We start from the raw sequence: 15763 nt of genomic DNA, 5'->3' as shown, positions 1-15763 counted from the left end.
AAACTTATGTCGACAGCAACTACAATTACATGAGTTGTCTTACCAGCATCAAACGTCCCTCGTAGTGTGTAGTGCCTCTTTGTCTATTCGTGGTATAATGCCCAATAGCTATTCTAACGTGTATCCTGTAAAACCTCCATGCTACTTAAAAACGACCTCCAACCCTGTTTTATTCCAGTCTCCAATGCATGCATTCCAGGCGTGTGCGCATGGTTTATCCCCGACAACTGCTCAATAATGCATGACACAGGAGAACTGGGCCGATTAAATGTTCAAAATGTTCAAAAAAGATTATAAACCAAATAAAAGACAAAAAAAAAGTTTAAGAAAAACATGCTTGCAAGACAAGCAAACTAATATGTATTTTTACTTGTGATTGCAGGAATAGTACTTGACAATTTACTGCGGAAAACACAGAGAAACCTTGGGTATGCTTTCGAAGAGATTCCAAAGCATTCAAATATTTTTGTGAAACGTTACAACGGTAAAAGTTTGCATAGGAAGGGTGGATTTTGCTTATGGCCACTCACAGTACGGGTCCAGTACAGGTTTAGATAGCGTCTGGTGCGCCGTCTGCTCTAGCGCGCTCGTCTCTGCTGCTACTTCGCAGATCTGCGCTCTTTGGCTGCTAGAAGTGTCTGTCAAACTCGGAGTAAAAATGTAAAATACAGGGAAAATCGGGGCTGTATTTCGGTGTCGGTGGGCGGGCTCTAAATGAAGGGAATAATCAGTCAGTCGGCCCGAGGAGCCACCTCAAAGCATATCAGGTTACTTTGAATGACAGCGTAACCATGGCAAATAATTTGACTAAAACTATTGTCTTATCCTCACCATCCCCGGGTCAGATAACCAACCAATCACAGTTCACACAATCGCTTTTCTTGCCAGTTTAGAATAATATTATTAAAACAAGCGAGCGAGGTCCTTCTTCGGGAGTGCGTTATGCTGAAACGACATAGAAGAGGTGGTGAGCGACTCACGCAGGAGGAACAACTTTTTCTCGTCTGCTTTAAATGGATATACGGTGTATTATGCGTGCTTGACAGGATCTAAAGTGTTGTGCCTCTATTTGCCAGGAGTGGATTTTGATTTTATCAACTATCGTTCTCAAAGTTTACCTCTCAAGAGTTTACTTTAAATTCACCGAAGAACTCTTACCTTGAATTTAGACATATACAAAAAGTGGACGTTTATTCGCGAGAAACCATGTCTATGCTTCCAACATTCGGCTTTACGCAAGAGCAAGTGGCGTGCGTCTGTGAGGTCCTTCAGCAGGGAGGTAACATTGAACGTCTCGGGCGCTTTTTGTGGTCTCTGCCGGCCTGCGAACATCTCCACAAGAATGAAAGTGTGCTGAAAGCAAAAGCCGTAGTCGCTTTTCATAGGGGAAATTTCAGAGAGCTTTATAAGATTCTCGAGAGCCACCAGTTCTCTCCGCACAACCACCCGAAACTCCAGCAGCTGTGGCTCAAAGCGCATTACGTCGAAGCAGAAAAGCTCCGGGGCCGCCCTCTTGGGGCTGTTGGGAAGTACCGCGTCCGAAGAAAGTTTCCACTACCCCGGTCCATTTGGGACGGCGAGGAGACAAGTTACTGCTTTAAGGAAAAGAGCAGAAGTGTGTTGCGGGAATGGTACACCCATAACCCGTACCCTTCCCCGCGGGAGAAGAGGGAACTGGCAGAGGCAACTGGGCTAACAACAACACAAGTCAGTAACTGGTTTAAAAACAGACGCCAACGAGACCGAGCAGCGGAGGCTAAGGAAAGGTAAGAAAGAGTGTTTCTTCTGTAATATCTGTGGACGGATTATCTTTTACAAAATCATTTGAAAAGCCTACATTAAATGCGATCATGTATTGAGTGTCGAGTCATAACTGGGCCACTGGCACATACATTTATAGACGAATGTTTTTCTAGTTCTGTGTCACTTTTTACAAGTTTTGTTCATGTCTACATAATGTCTACGGTTTATAGGTCTACGTTTGCAAACTACAAACAAGTGTGCTCTTTGGTCATTATATCATGTTGTATGAATGTTACAAAGCCTATAAGCGCTCATATGACGTGCGTTTTAAAGCCTAAACAATGCCGCTTGTAAAAAGTTTGTTGACTTTTAAGAGTTATCTGTACACACAACCTCTAAAAGTATGTATGCTTTAGATGTTGTCTACCCTCAGGCGTGATAGTCAATCTAAACCACAGTGTAAACTATAACACCATACGCTTTTCATAACTTTAAGCTTAATTAATACTTCATGTAAGAACAGTAACTTGACATGTTGTGATTGTAATTGACTTTACCTGAATCCTCAGAGTTCCTAGTTATTTTACTTAAGGCTATTTCGAAATCATACTAATGCACAATTAGGGTTACATGGTATTAACGCGCTCGTATGCTGTACAATTTCTTTAATATTATGGACACCAGTTAAAAATGAGACGAACGATTGATAGATGAAAATGTGTATGCACACACACTCACTCACACAATGGTAGACATTACCTTGATTTTTTGGAAAGATCTGGGATTTTCTGTGTTTAATAGCCTGTTGAATTCATTGTTGATACTTTTTTTGTAATAACTAGCACAATGCTGAATCAAAGCGTTGGTATAAATTAAGAATATTTTACTTAGGCCACAAACACAGTAACAATGGGAAATTATTCCAAATTCTGAACACATTAACAATTTGGACCAGGCCAAAATTAAATTAAATCCTATTATTATTGTGTTGAAAGATGTGTTTACACACCAACATTTATTGATAGATAGTTAGTATTGAAATGTGAGAACAGTGGATTTAAATTTTGCCAGCTCTAACTCTAAATTATCATTGTTGTTTTCACAGGGAGAATAACGAGAACTCGAACACAAACAGTCACAACCCATTGACGTCTTCCATGAATGGAAGTAAGACTATTTTAGCAAGCTCGGACGACGACAAAACGCCGTCTGGCACACCAGATCACACCTCGTCAAGTCCGGCCTTGCTCCTCACGTCAAACCCCGGGCTGCAGTCCCTTCACGGCCTCGCACCTCCACCAGGACCCAGCGCTGTCCCAGTGCCTAGTGCAGATTCCGTGCATCACCACCACCACCACCACCACTCATTACACGACACTATACTGAACCCTATGTCTTCAAACTTGGTCGACCTTGGCTCTTAAACATATGGACCCTATAAAAGGACGCTTGTACATGGACGATTAGCGTAAAACATCTCCAGACACTAATAGCTCGATGAAAAGATAAGGAATGCACACAAAGAGTTGTGGATGTTTATCGGCTGACCCACTTGCAAAGCTGATATGGAGGGCCTTGAGAGAGGTATTTTTCTAGAATGTAATGCGATGGTTTATTGATAATAAACATGCGAATAAACGTCTTAATTCTTAATATCAACTTTTTTGATATCGTTATTTTAGATTCATTTGCAACTGATCCAAGACTCCCCAGTCGCATATTCCATTTGTTTACATTTTCTTTAAAAAGGCCATAAATAGTTTTACTTTTAATGGGATTTCGTTTTATGAAATGTTTTTAATACAGACAATGATTTTTCGATTAATTAAGCACATGTCCTTATTTTCATTTGTATTTTACTTTTGGAAAGCGACTGCATGTAAACTTTGGGATCAATAATAAACTATAAACTCCAAACCATCCGTTTCATTTACCCTTTACAATAAAAATAAGATGCATTTACTGAGCAGTAAAATGTTGTGCAATGGTTTGTTGTGCTGGTGTCTTGATTTGATCGTGTGGGTAACTTTTTGTAATCGACAAATATTTCTGGAAATGTTTACAACAATTTCAGATTGTGATATCGATTAGAGATTCAAAACAAGATGTTGTAAATTGAGTAAAAACAGCGAATGCGAGGATGTGGTTCAGTTTATTGGAGGTCATGTGACTAGTCGCAATGTATTTGATTTCGGCAGTGACACTAAACCTAGAAACTTGAAATATGACATTCTCTCCAGATTCTTTCTTTTTCACGGATTTGGATACAGTAAACAAAAGGGATGTATAATTATTTGTGTTTATCTTTTTGGAGTTAAGAAACCTGACATTGCATGTGTTAATAACAAGTGTTAAACTTACATTCCGCTTTTACCTCTGGTACTCAATTTAATATGTAGGGAAATTTTAACTTGAGCAAGTTTAAGTTGAGCAACATGCTCTGTATCCAGCACAACATATACCAACCTAAAAGGCCATAAATTCCCCTTTTATCATACGCCACCTCATACAGACGTATAATTGATTAATTTAAAATAGTAATTATTAACACACATTTTATTCATTTATATTAATTAGTCCGCCTTTCACCACTGTTTTGATACGGCCAATATTATCTATTGGAATTTGAGTTGTGAAAAAGTCCTTTGCCGCAAATGTGAATGTAAATTCTGTTTCTTTCAGTTATTCAATAGTTTTAACATGCTTTATCACCATACCTCAAATAAAAAAGTTTTTTTTGTAATTAAATAGAAGTGATACAATAAATAAGTTTATTTTCGGATTCACGTAACTTCTGTGTCAAAACACGTATGTACAGTAAATGAATAAAACTAAATATTTGGAGGTCCACATGCCAGTCGCTCATAGATAATATAATCAGTTATAAGTTAAACTTAATAAAGCATCTAACGTGAGTTTTATCGCTTACTACATTTTCATTATTTTATCGACGGTTTGTATTTTCTAATAAATTTGTAGATGGTAAAATATTGCATCTGGAACTAATATAATTATAATCACCTTAGTGTAGCCAGCGTAGGATCGTTAGATTTAAACAGTCCTGAATTCAAAAGCTTATTATCATTATGATTATGATTAAATTAAGACCATACTTAAGAACCATAGGCCTACAACGCCAGATGCAGGTCGATGCACTAGAGCATAATGACTTATGTTCTCAAAAAAACATGTAGCCTTATTTTCTAAAACTCGAATCAACAAGTTACGCCGTCATGTGTTACTGGGTTTGTTTTTGCTTGAAAAGAGGCGGAGAGGTCGTAAAAAATCGGGCATAAGATGTAAAGAAAAGCTCTTGCGATTGAGGCCAAGCTTTCTCCTGTTATGAATGCAATCTAACACCTTGAGTTAATGCTGGAAAGCATGTTTATGGGGAGATGACTCAACACATCAAAACCAATGGATAACAATCTTGCGATTCTGCATTAATTGCATTATCCGCAGTCTCACAATTTGAATTGTGACTTTTCGCGCACATGACAGCATTACTTTCAAAATAGCATATGTTATAAAATCAGACAACTTCTGTTCTAGCCCTAAATTATATATATATATATTCATTAAAAAATGTTCAGAGTGGCGACTATTGAAAAACCGACAATTAAAATAATTTTACAAATATAGGATACTTTAGATGCAATGGATGCTTAATAGCTGTTTTAAACATTTGTTCATATCCTTAATATGTGTAAAGCGGCGTAAAACATTTTATATTTTGGTCCCTTTCCGTTCATGTAGCCTATGTGTATTAAACCAGTAGGCCTAGGAGGCAACATCAAACACTTCACAGTTTACATTTATAATATATTAATTAGTGAATAATTATAGATAGAAATAAATAAGTAATATTGTCATGGATAAAATGTATAAACATTTAATTGTTAATTAATTTAAAACATAAAATTATGAACATTTTTATGTTTATAGCTTTATGCAGTTAAGAATGTGTGTATAAAAATACATGTTTAGTTTGTATATTCGTATAATCTATTTTATCCCAATTTTCATATGCTTAGTGGTATTAAACGATATATGCCCAGACAGGCGCCCTATATATTTTACTAATTAAATGATTGTTATTGAGATTATTTTTTCGTTTTAATATATATTGTTTCGATGTATTATATGTCCAGATTCAGTCACAAGAAATCGGTACAACTTTAAGTTAACAAATTGTGTTCATTTAACCATTCTAAAATTATTCTGTATTCCGGGGAAATTAGATATTCGACTCCACTTAAAAATGCTGTACCGTACTTTCAACAAGACTGAACAACTGCAACTAGGTGTCACGACTATGGAAAAACAAGAATCCGTAAAAAACATTCCCATATAGCTCATGATAAATATAATACACATAAAATGAAAAGAAAAAATTATCGCGCACAACTTGCATTGATGAAAATTTGTATTAAGTAGGCCTATTATACCTGTAATTTAAAAAAAGAGCTATTCTCATTAAATGATGTGACATCCTCATACAAAAAAGAAAAATACAACTGAACTAAGAGTAAGAGATCCGTCCCTCCTTAAAACTTCAGCAAAACAGTAAAACTGCAGTCGTGAATAGTCTGAATTGGACCAATGACACCATGTTTGTTGTGAAAAGACCAAAACAAAAACAATAATTTAAAAAGAATAATCTAAAAACCGGCCAAATTATTTGATATTATAAACGCTTACACACTACGTCTTATAAAAAGAATACAAAATAATTTAACGTGAATATGACATTTAACATGAATGGCTGTTTATAGGCTATTTAAAAGCGGAGGTAGTGGCTTTCCTAATTATTAGGAAAATTAAAGAAACTCAAGTAGCCTAACCAAGGTGGCCTTGCACTGGGTTACGGCCAGCACAAAGTCGTTCCTCAACGAGGCAAAACGCGGACACACTTTTAGCGTGATTGTAATAGTCATTGTCACCCTCTAGTGACTAAATGATTGGTTGCAGAAAGGCTGTTTGTTACTTACTAAAAACTAGTAAATAACACAAACTAGATGATGACTGACTATGTCTCCTCTAAATAGGATTTTTTTTATAAATTTAACTATTTATAGTAAAGTATCAGAGCATCAATGAAATTTTATGCTACCTGTAGTATAAAACGAGCAGATAGACAAACTGGTTAAGCTGTTGAGCTGTCAGACCATAAAGTCCAGATTAAAGTGTTGAAGTTCAAGACTAATACAGAAATAGTGAAAGTCCTGTTCTTAAAGATAATTCCTATATATTCAATAAATCAATGAGCAGTGATTTTTAAACCAAAATAAAAATTGTGTAAGTACAATGTTAATGTAGAGTTAAAGGACATTCATTTTACATTACAAACTGAGTTTGCCGAGTTACTATATAAGATGAACAGCTGCATTTGAAATAACATTATATATTATTTAGACCTCCAATGAACAGGCCAAATGCAACTGCAGCAAGTAACCACAAATTCAAATTGTTTGTAGTGGAAAAAACTTACACAATATGTGTTTTTCCATATCATTAGACACTTTTCTTTGTTATTCAGGTCATGCCATAAACTGGCCTTTTAAAAACAAGTTTTAAATAAAAATTGTGCTTTTTTAAAAAGAAAACTATTGTATTTGTTTGCTACCAAACCCTCAGCATCAGTACCACTTAGTGTTTGGAAGGGTTGAAATCGTTGGAAGTTTGTCCTGATTATTCTTATCAGTAACTGATACATGAGTGTATAAAATATTTTTATAAATAAAAAGGCTCAATGTGAGATTAGAAAAAAAAGTAATTTTACAGTGTTGCCACAAGTTTATCATGATTCCTTTTGAGAGTAGGCCTGCAAATTTAACCTCGGTTAACAACCATTTTTCATATGCAAGAAGTAAAGTTGTTCACACACCTCCAGATATAAAAGCATGACCAAAGGTAAGAATCTTCAAAAATTGATCTAAATTATGCTGGCTGAGTTGGAAGGCATATGGTGGACAGATACAATGGATCCAAGCAAGAGGAAGGAACAGAATATGACAATGGGGGCAATAAATAATAGCAAATCAGGACTATATAATGATACAGTCTATCATTCAAACCTTCAGTTGAAAACTGGTAACTAAGAGCTGATATTCGCTATTTGCCTAGGCCTGTGGTACATTGCAGGTTAGAGGACATGCACTACACTGTGGTGTAGGCCATCTACTGCATCTTTTGGACACCTGTAAAATATACTCAACGGATAAAAAGTGAGTAGGCTACTTAATTACTAAAATTACTAGTTAAACATAGAATCTGAAAATTACCTAAGCCTGTGCGTACATTTAGGCTTTATGGCTGTGTGTACCATTTGATGTCTCGCGCCCCCAAGTGGTAGACAGTTTTAAATTCATTACGGGGCCATTAGCTCTCTTGAGCAATTAGCTCTCTTTAATATGTCTGCAAAAAATAAAATATGAAATAAAATGTAAAATGGCAAAACACATCTAAAATTTAAATTCTACACATTATTTAAATGTACAAATATTTTTGATTTTATTATATTATCTAATATTTTGTATTTGATTTTTTAATTAATACAATCTAAAATCTTGCAAAATTTGGCGCTTTGAATGTTAAGAATGCTACACACTTCAAATGATGCTTCAAATTGGATAAAAAGGAAGAAAACTTGAGGGATATGAAGCTGCTGGAGCTGCAGTCTTTGTAAGGCCCATTCACTCAAACTAACTTAGTAACATTCTGTAAAATCCACCTCATTCTGTAAAATCCACCTCATAGTGAATCTGTGCAGTGCTGTTGTGGTCGAAATTCAACTAATATTGTGTGCCTTTTCAAAGACTTCTGGGTTTTCCATTACATTAAAACAGATATGAAGACTTTTTTGTATTTGACCCAGGAATAACTTTATGTCAGATGCTTGCCTTAATTAGCATCAATTGTACTACATACCGTAAGGCATTTGAGGCTGATGTGCAGACAGTGCACTATTTTGACAGGAGCTATGGGATGCACTCTTTCGAAGCGCCGACGACATCTGCTGGCCACCACGGTGTAATTGCAATGTATAGAAAGCTGGAGATAAAATGCACTGGAAATGACTGTGATGTATTTTGTAAAGCAATCTACAACATCCTGAAATACACAGATCAAAAGTTGCAGAATATGTACCTTAATTAACCAATAATTTCCCAGCTACATGCTTTAGTGCGAGTGCTCGCATGTTTTACACCTATTTGTTTTGTAGCAATTCAAGCTTTGATATAAATGTTGAAAAACATGAACATACCTGGTGGATTTTTGGCGACGAAATCTTTGTGCTACTGTATGATGATTTTTCTGATAAAAAAGTGCATACCATTCCTGCACACGCTAATAAAAAAAATTTGTAATTGACAAAAATGCCACAGGAAGTCCATGAAGCTGTTGTCGTCGATTCGGAAATACCGCTGTTTGCCAAACCCATGAACATTCTGACCAATAACGGGAGAGTTTGCTAACATATGACTTTTACTAACAAATCTGCGTTAAACTATGAAAACAGTGATTTCTAATAATTTAATTCAAAACAATTTCTCTTACATCTAATTTATGGAAAATTATGGAAAGGATGATAACAGATAGCTTGACATATGAGCTGGAAAAAGAGGAGTACTGGCTAAATATCCGAGTGGTTTTAGGAAGGGAAGAAGTACAATTGATTCAGTGGTAAGATTAGAGACAGAAATAAGAAAGGCACAATAAGGAGACTGTAGTGGCTGTGTTTTTCGATATAGAAAAAGCATATGATATGATATGTGGAAAGATGGATTACTAATTAAGTTGAATAAGATGGGGATTGGAGGGAGAATATTTAACTGGTAAAGGATTTTCTAGTCGGAAGGAAAATACAAATTCGGATTGGGATAGATATTTCAAATCAATATGAAGTTGGTAATGGTACACCTCAGGGCAGTGTGATAAGGCCATAACTCCAGAAGAAATAGGTAGATCATTGTTTGCAGACGAGGGAGGAATATGGAATATGTAATGAGGAAAATACAGTAAGCTGTATACAAAGTGGTGTAGTGGGGATATGATTGGGGTTTTAGATTATCTATAGAAAAGAAAAGAGGTGTTTGAGGGGGATAGAATGGGGTGCAAGTAGATCATCACTGAAAACAATGTATGTTGCGTTAATTTAGTCAAGCCTAGATAATGGAAGTGTAATATATGGATCAGCAGCTAAGTCTCTGTTAAAAAAGTTAGAGGTAGTGCAGGCACGGGCCCTAAGAGTATGCTGTGGAGCTTTTAAAACAACACATGTGTCAGCTTTACTGGTAGAAATGGTAGAATTACCACTAGAACTAAGAAGGAGGCAGTTGATGGGAAATTACTGGGCAGGCCTAAAAGGGCATAATAATTCATACCCCACTAAGGCAGTACTACAGGAGAGCTGGGAATATGGGAAAAAGATGAAGGAGAGTTTTGGTAAGATGGGAAATGAGTTGGCCAAACAATTACAAGTTTTTAATTTGAAGATAAGTCCCACGGTATTTTATTCAAGGATTTCCCCATGGAAGCTAGTTTGGCCTGAGGAAAAAGGAAAGCAAAGAGGATATCAATTTGGAGAGAGTGTTTAATAATCGGATAGGGGAAAAACATAGCGAATATATTCAGATGTATACAGACGATGCTAAGAACCCAGAGACAGAGGTAACAGGATTGGGGGTGGTGGTATCAGATAAGAGATCAGGAATCAGTAGAAGAACATCTAATAAGTTGGCCGTACAGTGGAAATGCTGCTGGCAGTGTTAACTGCATTACATCGACAGGATAAAAGTTTTGATATGTTCGGATTTCTCACCAGTTTTAGCAAGCCTAAGGTCATTCCATTCTAAAAGCCCTCAAGTATCAAGTTCTCCAATCAGTGAAAAGAATAGTAAATAAAGGAAGTCAGTTTAAATTTATATTGGTACCAGGTCTTGAGGGGATTGCAAGGAAAGTAAATGGCGGATAAATTAGCAAAAAGGGCATTGACAAAAAGAAACATAGAAATGCAAGAAAGTATAAGTAAAGCAGAGGTTAAGAGTGTGATATGGGAGAGAATGAACCAAATGTGGCAAGAGATATGGGATAGAGAGGAGAAAGGAAGGCACTTTTATCAAATTCAAAAGGTAGTCCAGCACAAAATGGATGAATGGGGAAATAGGAGAGAGGAAATGTTGATAACTTGGTTAAGATTGGGACACTGTTTATTAAATAAAACACTCAAATTGTTAGGGAAGCATGATAGTTGTCCATGTTAGGAATGTCAAGAAGAGGAATCAGTAGAATATATCATCTTAAGATGTAATAAGTATGTGGCACAAAGAGAGGTGATGAGGAACAGGATGAGTATAGAGAATAGGGAAACATGGGTTTATATTAGAATATGAAGGAAAGACTGAAGATATTTAAAGTACAGTTAGTTGAGTGCAAGTGTTTATAAATTGTGTCCCTGGACGACAAAACCAGTCTTAAGGGTCAATTTTTTGAAATTGAGATTTTTACATCATCTAAAAGCTGAAGAAATAAGCTTTCTATTGATATATGGTTTGTTAGGATATGACACTATCTGGCGGAACAACAACGGTTTACAAAGCTGGAATCTGAGGGTGCTAAAAAAGCAAAATATTGAGAAAATCGCCTTTGAAGTTGTTCATCTGAGGCACTGTAGCAGGCCATCCACTCACAAAAAGAAAGTTTTTATACATTTACGGTAGGAAATTTATAAAATATCTTCATGGAACATGATCTTTGCTTAATATCCTAATGATTTTTGGTAAAAAGAAAAATCTGCAATTTTTACCCCTACAATGTACTGCTACTTAAGACTGGTTTTGTTGTCCAGGGTCACAATTGTTATTATTTAACAGGGCGTGTAGGGAGTGTGTGTGTGAAAATGTGTGTGATGGGAGAGAAGAAGAGAGGTGGATGATTTAGTCTGTGAACATATTCTCTGATCCACACTCCGGAACAGAGGGTGGCGGTAATGCACCAAGACGCTGGATGCCAACCGCCGTAAAACAAGAAGAGTAAGAAGAATTTTTTTAATTCAGAACAGCATGAGGAAATGAAGCCTCGTTTGTTAAATTCACATGACTTTGCCAGTATGATACACAATCTAAAACGTTTCAAACGCGTCACATTTAAACTCAATGCAGAAGGTAAAGGAATGCACCAACTTTCTCTAAAAGGAGACAAAGTTTAGTAGCTACACTATGTGTCTGCGGCGGTGACCTGTCCATCATTGTATTGTATTTACTATGCAACTATGAGAGGTCAATACCAAAGGATGACGATAAGAAGTAATAAGAGATATAAGGAAATAAGAGGTAACTTTATTTCTTTGCTTGTTTATTAACAACCTAATTTGTTAGGCTGCATTTGGTTGATGTGGATTACCAAAATCTATGAGAGGGTGTGTGTGTTACACGTGATTCACCAGCAGGTGTCATACTTTCCTAACCGACAGCATGAACTTTAAGTTCAGCAGCTTCTGGCATGAGAAAGACTAATTCATGTAGGCCTATACATCACAAGAATATTTGAGAAGATCAAGGTGTTGCATTGTTACAATTGTTTTTAAATCTTGCTTTGTTTTATTACTTAAAATATCACCACTGAGAATGGCAGGTTGATAAAGTCCTAACAGTAGGCCTAAAGACCTTAATGATCATAAACTTCTGGGCCCGTGTTCATGAAAAATCTTAGCACAAAGAGTTGCTCCTAGTCACAAAATGTGGGCGTTTCCCCTTAAAATGACAGAAAAGATCATAGTAAAGAAAAAAGTAATTCATAAAGCATCTTAACCCTTAAAAGAGCTCTCAAGGTCCAACATTTTAGGAGTAGCGAGGAGGACTTTTAAGAGACGTAAGTTTCTTTAGCAGCAGAGAAAATGGACGAAACACGAAAAGTGAGAAGAAATGTGTTGCAATGCATGACAATTTCCATATTACTTTTAAGGTTTATCAGATTTTTTATTGTTTTTTGTGTGTGTGTGTGTTCAACTTTTGATTGTCTTGGCTTTGGTTTTCTTGTATAGCTGCTTTGATGCAATGGAAATTATAAAAGCGCTATAAAATAAAATGACATTGATTTGAATGACAGTGAGTTAATAAGACACAACACATTAGATGTTTGTGACCGATCCTATTAGAGACACGCTAACATCTCCAAAACAGCGCAGAAATGCCATAGCGCCAGAAATAGAAGTCACTACATTAACATATTTAGCAACTGGATAAATGCAGCTCTGCAGCAGAGATGATTTGGTTCTGTCACAACCTTCAGTGATCAATTACAGCATTTACAGAAACTTTTGTGTCACAAAAAATCGTATAAACCTTAAAAGTAATATGGAAAGTGTCATGCATTGCAACACATTTCTTCTCACTTTTCGTGTTTCGTCCATTTTCTCTTTTTTTAAAGAAACTCTTACGTCTCTTAAAAGTCCTCCTCGCTACTCCTAAAATGTTGGACCTTGAGAGCTCTTTTAAGGTTTTTTTTCTTTACTAGGATATTTTCTATCATTTTAAGGGGAAACGCCCACATTTTTAAGAATTTTCTTAGAATTTTGTCACTAGGAGCAATTCTTTGCGCAAAGATTTTTCATGAATACGGGCCCTGAAATGTATCCTATTTACGCCACATGAAAGCTTTCAACCTCTCGCCACAAGATGGCAAAACGCGCATATCGTATCAGCAAAAGTGCCTCCGTCTACTTGAACGCAGTGTATGTGCGACGCTATTGAGCCTGCATTCACAGCTTTTACTGGTACCACGTTCTGCTACTGTACTTTAAGCGGGGGTTAAATAGATAAAGACAAGCAAAAATTGATCTCCCGTTTCTGATTCCATGATAAAGACTGGAATTAAGACTATGGCTAACACATTCTTTCAAATTACAGATTTTTATTTTAAACTGGATTTTTTATTACTGATTTTTATTTTTGGTATGTTATGTTTTTTAAATTGATTATCAAAAATAAAACGTAATAAATCCAAAATGTTAACAACAGCACCAACAAATATGTCATCATGTGCTTTGCTAAAGCTATACAACGTATTTTTATTGGCTCCCATTGCATTTTTATGGATAACTTTCCTGTTGTTAAGGGCTCTAGGTAGTATGTAGACAATAGTGTCTGCAAAAGATTTCTGCATCCTACACGAGACAATGCAAGCTCTCTAGCTTTTATGCCAATGAGAAATGTGTGCGTGTTTTTGTTTTTTATCCACTGGAGCATGATTGTGGGCAAAAACGCCAGTTGTAGTTCATCTAAATGATGTGCCACTAAGACACCAGCAGCTATAACATGACATCTGTTTTAATGCTTTCATGCTAATAAACTCCTCTCGAATGGCGTCTTTGTTAGTGCGTCAAAGATTATTTACAGAATGAGTCAATTGCTAAATGGTTTCATGATTGTTGAGCGGAATCGCCGTAGGAGGCGGTTAGGACTATTGGAGGCTGTGAGGTCGAGCTCTGGCGCGCAGCGGGGCTCCAGTAGGAGCGGCGCTAATTGAGGAGGCCGAGCCGAGGCGGGCCAGTAGAGCAAGGGAGCGCGAAGAGCTGGGGCAGGGCACCGTTCCTCGAACTGAGTGTATTGTTTAGATATGTAAGATATGAGACCGAAACCTCTCTCTCGATCTCTCAAAAATATATTTTACTAAGTCACTTGGCCAAATACTTATTCTACACTTTCTGCTATTACTTTGAATATCTAAATATTATTTTATATTTATGTTCATGGATAGCCTATAGCTTGCAAATATAGCTTTTTGAATAAACAGGTTATACACGGTGTTATTGTTGTGAATTATGAGCCTTCTGATGATTTTCTTTCACTACACTTGTGATTGCTATAAATTGCCTAATGTTTATTAGATATGTCTAACTAAGTCGAAATATCGTAGGCTTTTTTAACTATAACGTAATTGATATGTAATATAATAAATATAATATTTCTGTGTATTTTCTGTCATCTGAAGTAATAAATTCTGCCATGTGCGTAGTTAGATCATGATTGTTATATGCTCATCACCAGCGTGAGTGTGCAGGGAGTAAATTCACTCTCTCTTTATAAAAATCACAGAATCTCATTCGAAGTAAAGTTCCAACATGCTTACACTCTGCTGATCCTGTATCATAGCCTCTTGTGACCCCTAAATTACTCTTTAATAGAATTACAGTTTTTAATCCCGCTTTCCAGAACGCCTCATTGCAGACTGGGTCGAGAATAACACATGCCCTATGTCGATGAAATGAAAATGTTGATTTTTCAATTATTGATCTTGATTATTAGCCAAAAAGGCATTCACATATATCTATGTCGTGCCTATCACAAACATTGTGCATGTCTTTGTTAAACCAATGAGTTTTTTCCAGGTCAAGTATTTTCATTGTCATTCCTCCTACAGTGGTGTAACTAAAAACGATTAAGAAAATAAAGCATTGATCAGAACTGAACATATACGTCAAATTAAATAAAACAGAAATGTTTAAAAACATGATCCAGGGTAAAAGATCATAATTAAGTGGTGTAACCCCCCCGAGGACTTTCGGTCCTTCAAGGGGCGTAACAACCATATAACTGTTTTAGAAATGTCAAAATTTAACATACTTTTTCGGACATAAACGATAGATTGTATAACAACTTTACTGCATAAAACGAAGGCATTAAGACCCAACAGAAGCCTGTTGTAAAACGCTTATTTCTACAGTGAGCTCAACTGACGTGCCATAAGCGATGATTTACTTTGCCTTACATAATTTATCTGCGAATTCTAATTAAAGGACAATTGTTTAGTTACCCAATTTATATAGGCTATTTATGAGCCAGGAAGGTTTGAAATATGTATATGTCCACCAGGCTTTTTAGATCGTGCCATTTAGGCCTACTTTACTAAACAGAATGTTTAAAATGCGCAGCTCAACTTTGAGTATTCGGGATGGAATTAACTGACTTCTGCCACACATTCGAAACTGCTGTACCCCTTTTTCTATTGGATTACTAAT

General features: G+C 36.2%; 1 protein-coding gene across 1 annotated transcript; it reads left to right on the top strand.

Annotated features, from left to right (window-relative positions):
* The first annotated feature begins 785 nt into the window (after window positions 1-785).
* Window positions 786-3950, top strand: six2a (SIX homeobox 2a). Its single transcript, XM_057342159.1, has 2 exons — window positions 786-1766; window positions 2849-3950. Exons 1-2 carry the CDS (start codon window positions 1207-1209, stop codon window positions 3165-3167), a joined length of 879 nt encoding a protein of 292 aa, XP_057198142.1. The 5' UTR covers window positions 786-1206; the 3' UTR covers window positions 3168-3950.
* The last annotated feature ends 11813 nt before the right edge of the window (window positions 3951-15763 follow it).

This window comes from Triplophysa rosa, linkage group LG9, assembly GCF_024868665.1.
Source record: "Triplophysa rosa linkage group LG9, Trosa_1v2, whole genome shotgun sequence".
Taxonomy (NCBI): domain Eukaryota; kingdom Metazoa; phylum Chordata; class Actinopteri; order Cypriniformes; family Nemacheilidae; genus Triplophysa; species Triplophysa rosa.
Note: the sequence above shows the minus strand (reverse complement) of the source record. Positions and strands in the feature narration are given on the sequence as shown.

Bases quoted from the DNA above. Each gene is read 5' to 3' on its own strand.
- six2a (XM_057342159.1), top strand. From the start codon at position 1,207: ATGTCTATGCTTCCAACATTCGGCTTTACGCAAGAGCAAGTGGCGTGC. The intron at 1,767-2,848 runs GTAAGAAAGAGT...TTGTTTTCACAG, and splicing joins GCAGCGGAGGCTAAGGAAAG to GGAGAATAACGAGAACTCGA.